Source organism: Myodes glareolus, chromosome 2 (genome assembly GCF_982192425.1).
Source record: "Myodes glareolus chromosome 2, mMyoGla1.1, whole genome shotgun sequence".
NCBI classification, from domain to species: domain Eukaryota; kingdom Metazoa; phylum Chordata; class Mammalia; order Rodentia; family Cricetidae; genus Myodes; species Myodes glareolus.
In genome coordinates, this window is record NC_142027.1 from 13,288,176 (window position 1) to 13,299,577 (window position 11,402).

The following is an 11,402-nucleotide window of genomic DNA, read 5'->3' on the forward strand; positions in this document are numbered from 1 at the left end:
AGTTTCTCAACCCTAGGAACTCACTCTGTAGACCAGGCAGGCTTGAACTCACAGATATAGGCCTGCCTTTGCCTCCCTAGCGCTGGGATTAAATGCCTGAACCACCACCGCCTGGGAGAAGAAAGTGCTTAACTATGCACACTTTGCAATCAGCCAGCCTGGAGTAGGAATCCTCGTCTTAATATTTACTGGCTTGGTAACCTCTGGTTTATCACTAAAATAGTGAACGTCAATTTCCCTCCCCTAAAACGGAGATAATATTCATGTTTAAGTTTGACCAATAGCAAACCATACAGAACTGCACACACGTGGGCACTCCACAGGTTGCAATCCATCGCCTTCCAGCCTTCGGTGCTTCCCACAGTGGCCAGCACACAGGGGACGGCCAATGGGAGTTTGCACGGACGAAGGGCAGGTTCGGCGCGAGAGGAAAAGGCAAACTGGATCTGCAGGGTTAAGAAGTGGAAAGCCCGCCTCAGAAACCGTCACAAGCCAAACATCCAGACCAGAGTTTACTTAGAGCAAGCGCGAGCGAGGAACCGCGGTCTGCGGCGATGGCGCAGGCGCCGAGAGCGCGCGCTCGGTGCTCGGCCTAATCGTTCGCCCTGATCGGGAATCTGCAGATTGGGTCTGGCTGCAGGAGCTGCTCTGGTGCTCCGCCACGCTCGTTCTCGCGATACATCAGGGGAGCTGGCGGGGGAAGGGGCGGGGCGGTCGGCGTAGACAAACGTGAGGGGACGCAAAGCGGCGTTCCCAGCAGGCCGTGCGCGCACCTTGCTTCCTCTGAGCGCGTGAGCGGTTGATTGCGGACTAGCCATGGCGCTCCACGTCCCCAAGGCCCCGGGCTTTGCCCAAATGCTCAAGGATGGAGCAAAAGTAGGTGACGTCAAGAGTGAAGGCGGTGGGAGAGCGGGCCTGCGCTTGCGGCGCCCGCGAAAGGCCTGCGGGCGTGAGACTGGGAGAGGGAAGGTTCCAGAAAGGGAGGCGTGCTCTGCATGCTTGGCCGCCGACGCCCAGCACGCCTCCCTTTCTAGCGGGCAAGCCTCTCACTCCCCGAGCAGGGTTGGCCCGAGCGGACGGGGCAAGGCGACGGGGTCGCACCCCAGCTCTGCAGTCCTCTCTGTGGGATGGCGCTCGGGCCCCGCCCTTAACGGGAGCTGGCGGTACAGTTGATGGACTTGGGGCGGGACGGATGAGCCGGTTGGGGCACGGCTCGGGGGTTGTAAGATGGAAGGGACAGAGCCCGGCATGCCCGGCATGGTATAGCAACCATTGGGCCTGCTCGTGGTGGCTTTCTTCCAAATGATCCTCCGTAGATACCTGATCCCCAACTTAATTTTACTGAAAACCCACCTCTCGAGATCATGTTTTCTTTATCTTCTCTAAATTGAGAAGACTGGGCCAAAAGATAGTAATGTCTTTGAATTCTGACTATCCCACGTTGTAGCCCACAGGACAAGTGAAGCCCGACCCAGATAAAATAGTGTTCTCTCTTGGATGTAATTTCAGGAAAGTGATTTTTTTTTGTAAAGTATCACACTGTATATGGAGCCATTGGCCAAGAGATGTTCAAGCTGCCAGATAATTTTTTTTTTGTTTCCCATGGTACTAAGACTTGTAGAAGTAGATGAATTGAATTTAAGGTTTTAGGGGAAATAGAGGACCCTTAACAGTTTAAGAGAGCATTTTGCTGATAGCTTGTGCATACTAAGTAGTTGTCAGTATTTAATGTAATGATATTGGCAATTTCCTTTGTGGTGATGTGGAGTGGGGTGTCATAGCTTCCAGCTATGACTTCCTCACTTAGATTGAGAAAATGATACCTTTAAAAGCATGTCTCACTCAGAGACTAGTACTTTAACCAAGATACGTGTAAATCGGTTCTGAAGACTGAAGTGAAGACAACCCAAGTCCCCAAAAGAATTTCAAATAAAAAGCTAGTACAAATTGACTGGAATTAGCTTAATGGTAGATTGAGTTCCTGGGTTCAGTCCCTGGGTAGAGGTGAGAGGGAAAAATAGTTCTTCAATAGGTACATCTAGGATGATTAGTAAAAACCAGAAACAGATACTGCAGTTAAATCTGAAGCAGAACAGCCAGTCACTGGCTCTTAACTTCTACCTCAGTCTGAAATGGTGATTCTAACCTCTCGGAATCTCAGAATGAGACTGTGTGTGAGAGCTGTTTCCTCCTGTTTTATAATCCTCTCTAGGGCTAGGATTAAAGGCATGCACCACTACTGCCCAGTTTCTATGGCAAGCTAGTGTGGCTACTGGAATTAAAGGTGTGTGTCACCACTGCCTGGTCGTAATGCTGACCAGTGGGGCTGTTTACTCTCTGATCTTCAGACAAGCTTTATTTTATTAAATCGCAAATGAAATAATCACTACAGGTAGGTGTTTCTAAACAATTTGTCAAGTAAGGAGTGTTATTTTAATTGATTTACATAACGGAAAAAATTGCCAGGGCCCTGTACTAAGTTAGGGGCGGGGTACAAAGACTGTTTGACTCCAGGTTCCATGTTAAGTGCTTATGTGATCCTAGAACTTTATTAGAAACATGATGAGCCAATCCTCTGTGTTTGGAAATTCTTCATGACCCTATTTAAGCAGATGTTTTCTTCTGCAGCATTTCTCAGGATTAGAAGAGGCCGTGTATAGAAATATACAAGCCTGCAAGGAGCTTGCGCAGACCACTCGTACAGCATACGGACCAAATGGTAATGGCCAAATTCAGCTGTAAAAGACTTTGTGGTGTGATTGTGTGTTAGCTTCTGTTACCACTTCAGGGTGGTAAATTATAGGGCAGTTCTTGCTAGTTGTTTTGATGGCACTGGTGTGCTTCTAACTTTCCCTCCGAAATTTAGCTTCTAGAAAAATTTTTAAAAAATAATACTGTTATCCTATTAGGTGATAGGAAAATTACAGCATTTGCGCTGTTGACATAGCTCTTTATAATGGAAAAGGCTGAGCAGTTTCAAAATTTGGCATAGTTTAAGCAAACTCTTAGTTAAACTAAAGATAGACTAGAGAATTAAGTATAAGACAAGTGTGTTTCTAAGTATATTAATTTTATATGTGTGAATTTTTATTTGTTGAGTGCTTTCTACATGCTAAGCCTGTGGGTGTTCAGTCAGCGAAAGTTCATGGGCTCTTGGTAGATCTGAAAATGCAGAGCATGTGTGCGCATGGAGGATGAAAATCAGTACAGCTTCTGGACCATGTTCTTTCTGGGTTATGGAGAAGAATGTTTGAATAATAATGGATTATTTCTCTTTGCAACTATTTTTTGAGGAATGAATAAAATGGTCATCAATCGCCTGGAGAAGTTGTTCGTGACAAATGACGCGGCGACTATTTTAAGAGAGCTAGAAGTAAGTTTTGCCAAAGCCATCAAAAAAGAAACCCAATTCTAAAACCGGTGTGGCCTTATTTCAGTTAGAAGGTAAAGGGCTGCTTCTTCCTCAAGCTGATCTGAAGATTTGTAAGTGACCAACAGTTGACTGTTGGGGCTGCTCACACACTGTCTTTGGTTACTTGTTTATGGAGGGTCGTGGAGTGTTGCTGTGACCAGCAAACTCGTTACTCTATAGATTGATACTAATACTAATTTCCTCGTGATATAAAACTAAATGGTAATATTGATGCTTTTTTAAAGAGCCAGTTGGAAGTTTGTTTTGCTGCAGTTTTGATGTCAGCCTGAAGAACAGATACTTAAAGCAGGGATAAGAGGAATGTTTGACACACCTATTTCTCATTCTATTAAACTGTGGTTTTGTGTGTACTTGCTCAGCTTTGGAGAATTTTCCAAAGCATTGCCTTAAAAGTACAAGACGAAAACTTAAATCTGCTTTAAAGAAAATGAAAAAAAAGTAACATTCCTTTAACATCTTAAAAAATGATGTGCTAAGGACAAATTAGCTTCAGAATTTTTGTGGTAAATGTTTGTCTTGCACCGTGTTAACATTCTCGGAAATTAAAGAAAGTATTGAGTAGGACCTAATGGTTAAGAGCACTTACTGCTCGGTTGCCAACACCCTCATCAGGCAGCTTACAGCCACATGTAACCCCAGCTCTGAGGGGTCTAACATGTTCTTGTGGTCTCCAGGCACTTTCAGAAATGGGGTTACTGTCCAAGTAATAGAACTGCATTGTTGACTTAGAGTTTGTCTTACTCCTTGGTTTGGAAGAATCTAAAAGTGGTCTAGGGATGTAGTTCAGTGATAACAACACTTGCCTAGCAAACACAAAACCTGGCTTCAGTCCTCATTAAATTGAGGAGTATCTAAAATTAACTCCTAAGAACTCAGGAATTTTCGTTATTTTTTAAAATTTACTTTCAGACTTGGGGGTGCATTTTAGTTTGTAGGGTGTCTGCCTAGGGTTTAATTTCCTACGCTGTATAAATTGAACATGGTGGCACACACTTGTAATTCTAGCCCTCAGGATGTGGAGGCAAAGGATCAAAAGTTCAAAGTCTGCCTTTAATACCAGCATTCAGAAGAGGCTGGTGGATCTCAGTGAACAGTGAATTTGAGGCTAGCCTGGTCTACAAAGCAAGTTCCAGGACAGCCAGAGCTGTAACACAGAGAAACCCTGTCTTGAAAAACCAAAAAAAAAAAAAAAAGTTTTCACTTGATAATCTCTTTATATCAGGTACAACATCCTGCTGCAAAAATGATCGTGATGGCCTCTCATATGCAAGAACAGGAGGTTGGGGATGGCACAAACTTTGTTCTGGTATTTGCTGGAGCTCTGTTGGAACTAGCTGAAGAACTTCTGAGGATTGGTTTGTCAGTATCAGAGGCAAGTATTTGTACTTTAGTTGATTACTTGTTGCTTAAAGTTGAAGGTTCAGGACCAGGGAGATAACTCAAGGACAAGCACAAGGACCTGAGTTCAAATCCCTAGAACCCATGTATTGCTCAGGTATGCCTGTAATTACAGCACTGTGGGAGGCATTGGAACTTCCTGGTCAACCACTTAGCTTCAGATTGAGAGTCTGTGTAAAGGGAATATGTTAGGGATAGAGCAGGACACCTGAAATCTCCTTCCAGCCACCATGCTACACCTAGATATTTATAGAGGCGTACACTGTACACATACGTCACACTTCTCCATATTTACCATATACAAATGAATAAGTTTAAAATAAACTTTAAGTCCACTACTAATAGCTAACATTGAGTAGCTTACACTGTGTGAGGCAATGACCATATGCTTCACATGTGGTGCAGATTTTGTCCTCAGAAGAATCCTATTGCTAAGCCTTCTTAAACTCAATCTATTTCATATGAAGAGAGATTTGAGATAGAGAAATCTTGCTCAGGGCCCTATAACATTTAAGTGGTAGAATCAGGATTGAACTTTGTGTTGTCAAAGCTATGTAGTCCATAGCCATTGGCTCTACCATGTGTCCTTTACAAACACTTTTTGTTACTTTATGTTGAAAATACGTTTATCGGGTTATATTATATCTATTAAAGCAAGTATTTTTCTTCACGGTTTAGGTAATATCAGGCTATGAAATAGCTTGTAAAAAAGCTCATGAGATTCTTCCTGATTTGGTATGTTGTTCTGCAAAAAACCTTCGTGATGTTGATGAAGTATCATCTCTGCTTCGAACCTCAGTAATGAGTAAGCAGTACGGGAATGAAGCATTTCTGGCCAAGCTTATTGCTCAGGCATGTGGTAAGTTATGCCAGTAAAAGAAAAAAATCCAAAATACATTGTCTTTAATTGTGACTGAGATATCTTAGTTGTCTAAAAAATATGTTTCATCTTCTTCACAGTATCTATTTTTCCTGATTCTGGCAATTTTAATGTTGATAACATCAGAGTATGTAAGATTCTGGTAAGTTTCAAAAATGCATTACCATTATCCAAATAGGTCTTGGAAGGGGGTGTTGTTTTTCCAGTACTGGGGATTGAACCCAGAGCTTTGGGTGTGTTAGGGAAGAACTCTACCATGGAGCTACATTCTCAGTTCAGGATCAATTATTTTGCCTATTTCCTTGCTCCAAAATTGTTTTGCTGTTTTTTTTTTGGTTGTTTTTTTTTTTTTAAGACTTGTTTATGTGAGTTTTGCCAGCTGTTTATGTCTGTATACTTTGCAGTTTCTATGGATGCCAGAAGGCATCAAATCCTTTGGAACTGGAGTTACAGATGGTTTTGAGCTACCCTTTGGGGGTCAGGAATCAAATCTGGGTCCTCTGGAAGAACAACCAGTGTTCTTAACCACTGAGCTATTTCTCTGCCCCTAAGTTTCACCCTGTTTTACACTTAGTATTTAACGGTTTTTTTTGGTTTTAGTTTTTCGAGACAAAGTTTCTCTTTATATAGCTCTAACTGTCCTGGAACTAGCTCTTGTAGATCAGGCTGGCCTTGAACTCACAGAGATCTACCTGCTTCTGCCTGCCAAGTGCTGGGATTCGAGGTGTGTGCCCGACACTTAACTAATGCCACAACCATTTAATACAGTTCCTCATATTGTGCCCCCCCCCCCAGTCGTAGCATTATTTTTGTTGCTACTACATAGGTTTAATTTTGCTACTATTATGAATTGTAAATATCTGATATGTAGGATATGCAACTCTCAAAGGGGTTCTGACCCACGGGGTGAGAGCCACTGTTTTAAGGCATCGTTTTATCACATTAATTATGATGCTAGCTATTAGTGTATTTTCTTGTGAAGTCATCATCCCCTCCCCCCCCCCCCGATATTTAGGGATTAGAATACTGTAATAGAATAGGACTGGAGAGATGGTTGCCTTTGCTTTTTCTATTCTGTCTGTAGTGACAATTCTACCTGGTACATTAGTGCAAAGTGCTTGGTGATTAGGCAAATACATGGCTTGATTGCTGTCTAACTTAAGTTTTCCCAACACGCTGAAGTGCCTTCCCTCCATAGTAGTGGCTTATTGTGTAACCTTGAGAAGAATGGTTTGTTTATGCCCACTGTCTGACCCTGTTAGCCTTAGCATACTGCTTTAGTTTAAAACTTAACTTCAGTGACAGTTTTGGTGTTTTGACTCCTTAGGGCTCTGGTATCTATTCATCTTCAGTACTGCATGGCATGGTTTTTAAGAAGGAAACCGAAGGTGATGTAACATCTGTCAAAGATGCAAAAATAGCGGTGTACTCTTGTCCCTTTGATGGCATGATTACAGAGACTAAGGTATGAGACTGAAAAGTACGTTTGGGTTGAAGTGGGATTAGCTCTTAAACCAGTATGTACTTCATAATAAACTGGAAGTTGTAGATTTTTTTCAAGCATGAGTATTTGCTCCAGCTAACAAATAATACCATTGTGTGATAGCAGTATTTGTATTCTTATGTACAGCTCTTCATATTCAAGCAGCTCATACTATAAGCATCTTGTAAACTCTTGGTGAAATCACTTTTTATGAACGTTGACATTCGTAAATGTCTTGTTAAAATATTAATGTGAAAATGAACTATGTGTTTTGGATTCATAAGTAGTTGGATTTGTGCCAAACATTCTTAGCAGATCGAAGTTGTTGATTTTACAGGATTGAGGGGAGAATGGTTGTATAGTCTGTGTTTCAAGGAAAATTTGAGGACTAATTGTTTTGGTGATACTAATTAGTATTTGAAAAAAGATAACTATCTGGCTGACATTTCTAAAGAGGAGTGTTTCTTTAACTGCATCAGTGTGCATATCACAGTTCACATGCATTGACTTTGGCATAAGGAAGTATAGGAACAAGCTCCAAGGATCTAAATTTATATGTTATGTATTTTGCTTCATAATAAAGCATTTATTTTCTCTCGGGTCTTTAAATTATTAAGTAAACCATCTTAGAATTTTGAATACCAAGTGAGAGCTTGATTATTTTCCAGGGAACAGTGCTGATAAAGACTGCTGAAGAACTAATGAACTTTAGCAAGGGAGAAGAAAATCTTATGGATGCACAGGTGAAAGCTATTGCCAGCACTGGTGCAAATGTCATAGTAACAGGTGGCAAAGTGGCAGACATGGCTCTTCATTATGCTAACAAGTACAATATCATGTTGGTGAGGTAAGATCTCTGATACTAAAAATTCTTGGGGAAATGCTAAGCAAATTCTATAAATTGAATTGATAGGCAGTTGATAGAGGGAAAATGAAGGTCTTAGATCAAACAGAAAGGATTTGTCAAGGAAGGGCAGGTAGAGCTTACAATTAAGCTATGGGGGTCCATGAACCAACGGGGAGAAAAAAGCATTTCAGGCAAAAGGAACAGCTTAAGGGTTAAGGTACCAGCTTACTGAATTGTTTATCAGTGAGGGTGAGAGTCAGGAAAAATGCCTTTTCATTGATGAACACATTTGGAGCACATTCAAAAACTTTTTACTATCTCTTACCAAACCAGACACAGTAAAATCTGTCTTACAGATTGCACAATTGCACATATTAAAGGAGATTTTTATTTATACATACACGGCCCCTGGTTAGAAGTCTGTGAGACTACAATACCCTACTAATTCCTAAGATAATGCTGTAAATGTTTACGTATTTACCTGAAACAGGTTCTTACTATGTAGCCCTGGTTAGCCTGGAACTCTATGTAGACTGTTGCACCTGTCTCTCCTTCCAAGTGCTGAGATCAAAGGTGTGCACTGTTACACTGGCCCCAGCTTTTATATCTTTAACTGTTATATACTTCAGATGTGGCATTGCTGGCTAGTTTGTTACATTCTGCATCTTGGCTTCCTAACTCAGTCCAGTGTGGATGTGTTTAATTAGAATAAAGCAGTGTTGTTGTTTTGATACAGCTCTAGCTGACCTTGAAGTCAGAGATCTTGCTGGGTGGTAAGGGTGCGTGACATGCCTTTAATCCTAGCACTCAGGAAGCAGAGGCAGGTGTATCTCTGAGTTCCAGGACAGCCAGTGCTATTAGACAGAAAAACCAGAAATATAAAAAAACTGCCTGTCTCCTATCTTATGAGATTAAAGGCATGTACCACCTTGTCCAGTTATTTTCTGCATTTTATGTTAATATGATTGAATTAAAATTTCTACTTTTTTTCCTTTTGAAGGCTGAACTCAAAATGGGATCTCAGAAGACTGTGTAAAACAGTTGGTGCTACAGCTCTTCCTAGATTGGTATGTATTTTAAAAAACAAGGTAAGTAAATACATTTTGATTTTTTTACTAACACATTTGAATTTTTACTGCAAGGATCATTTTCTTACAGACTCCTCCAGTCCTTGAGGAAATGGGACATTGTGACAGTGTTTACCTCTCAGAAGTTGGAGACACACAAGTGGTTGTTTTTAAGCATGGTATGTCATAATGGTAAGGTGTGTTTTGTACAGTTACGAGGTATGCTTTCTTTCATTTAATCTAAAAATTATTTATTGGCAGAAAAAGAAGATGGTGCCATTTCTACTATAGTTCTTCGAGGGTCTACAGATAATCTGATGGATGATATAGAGAGGGCAGTAGATGATGGAGTTAATACTTTCAAAGTTCTCACAAGGGTCAGTATTCACAATTTCAGAAATTTTTGATTTTTTGGAAACACAGTTGGCAGACTCAAACGTATGTGGTTTAACATATCAGTTGCTAATGAATATATTGCCTTCAAAAACTAATTGTACAACCTAGAAAGTAGCAGACAAAGCTATTCCTGAGTGAGGGCTGCCTCCCGCTGCTGAAGCACTCTATCAGTGCTGTGTTTATGGATTGCTAGCCTTGGAAGTTTGACGTAGTCACTTGATTTCCCTAAATGTATACTCAAGTTTTGAGCAATGGTGCTCTAAAAACTGTGGTCTGAAGAAATATACTCCATGTTAGTGTTTTACATTTTTATAGGATAAGCGTCTTGTACCTGGAGGTGGAGCAACAGAAATTGAATTGGCCAAACAAATTACATCATATGGAGAGGTATCACTTTAATAAATTCACTTTCTGTCCATTTCTGTTTGTTTGTTTGTTTGTTTTTCAAGACAGGGTTTCTTTGTAGCTCTGGAGCCTGTCCTGGAACTAGCTCTTGTAGACCAGACTGGCCTCAAACTCAGAGAAAGGTGTGAGCCACTACTGCCCAGCTCTTTTCTAATATAATGCATTGATACACAAATTTTGTTTCAGACATGTCCCGGACTTGAACAGTATGCTATTAAGAAGTTTGCTGAAGCATTCGAAGCTATTCCACGTGCACTGGCAGAAAATTCTGGCGTGAAGGCTAACGAAGTTATCTCTAAACTTTATGCAGTGCACCAAGAAGGAAACAAAAATGTGGGATTGGATATTGAGGTAGTTATTAAGTTTAATTTCTGTGTATATACAATTCAAACATAGAAGTAGCATGTGTAAACGGGGAATTGTAACTTAGCCATCTGATTTACAAGTAATTTTCTCAATTGGTTTTTAAGTTTATCTGATACAGGAAATTTTAGTTTCATTGACAGCTTTGGGGTGGGGCTGTATAAAATACTTGGTTAAGATATATTTTAGGAGCCTTGTAGTTTTTTCATGTTGGGCATAAACATTTTCACATGTAAGAAATTAACATAGTTTTGTGTTGACAGGCTGAAATTCCGGCTGTAAAGGATATGCTAGAAGCCAGTATTTTAGATACTTACTTGGGAAAATACTGGGCTATTAAATTGGCCACTAATGCTGCTGTCACTGTACTTAGAGTGGATCAGGTGAGTGAGAAATGAAAACAATCTTTCAAAAGTGGTGTAACACTCCTTTAATTCTAGCACTTGGGCAAAAACAGGCAAATCTGAGTTCCAAGCCAGCCGGCTCTACAAAGCAAAATCTTGTCTTAAAACTTAGTAGGTTTTCAGGTTAGGGGAAATGGCTCAGATGGAAAGCCTTTGCTCTGCAAGCATGAAGACCAAAAAAAAAAAGGTCAAAAAAGTTGAGTACAGTTGTACGTCTATAACCTCACTATTTGGCCCGGAAGGGTCAGAAGCAGGCAAATCCCAGGGAGACTCAGCACTGACTAGACAGGAAACTTTGAGGTTCAACAAAAGTTGGATGAAGAGTGTCAGGCAACAGGGCATAGGAGAAATTTTCGTGAGACTTAATAGTAGATACAGCACTTCTGGTGTGGTTGTAGAGATGAAGAGTGTTGATACCGAGTGCTAATTCTAACATTGCTGACAGAAAATTGTCTTCACTGCAAAGCTTGAGTTTATTGGACTTAACTTGGCTTTTTGTTATTCTCTAGATCATCATGGCAAAACCGGCTGGTGGGCCCAAACCTCCAAGTGGGAAGAAAGACTGGGATGATGACCAAAATGACTGAGGGACTTCTTGTTGTAGGTGAAGTGGTTTATTTGTGGAGCGGAAACTTCCCTAATCTTTTCTTATTCTTAGTCTCCCTAAATTAAGAAGTATTTGTGTTTATATTCTTCCTGGATGGTAAAATAAATGTGTTACTGTTA

General features: G+C 40.8%; 1 protein-coding gene across 1 annotated transcript; it reads left to right on the plus strand.

Moving 5' to 3' along the window:
- The first annotated feature begins 718 nt into the window (after positions 1-718).
- Positions 719-11,402, plus strand: Cct8 (chaperonin containing TCP1 subunit 8). The gene is made up of 15 exons (XM_048422680.3): positions 719-876; positions 2,629-2,719; positions 3,294-3,373; positions 4,656-4,805; positions 5,510-5,690; positions 5,792-5,853; positions 7,039-7,176; positions 7,863-8,041; positions 9,042-9,108; positions 9,200-9,287; positions 9,370-9,485; positions 9,820-9,891; positions 10,096-10,260; positions 10,536-10,655; positions 11,186-11,402. Exons 1-15 carry the CDS (start codon positions 817-819, stop codon positions 11,261-11,263), a joined length of 1,647 nt encoding a protein of 548 aa, XP_048278637.1. The 5' UTR covers positions 719-816; the 3' UTR covers positions 11,264-11,402.

Bases quoted from the DNA above. Each gene is read 5' to 3' on its own strand.
- Cct8 (XM_048422680.3), top strand. From the start codon at position 817: ATGGCGCTCCACGTCCCCAAGGCCCCGGGCTTTGCCCAAATGCTCAAG. The intron at 2,720-3,293 runs GTAATGGCCAAA...CTATTTTTTGAG, and splicing joins TACAGCATACGGACCAAATG to GAATGAATAAAATGGTCATC. The intron at 10,261-10,535 runs GTAGTTATTAAG...TTGTGTTGACAG, and splicing joins ATGTGGGATTGGATATTGAG to GCTGAAATTCCGGCTGTAAA.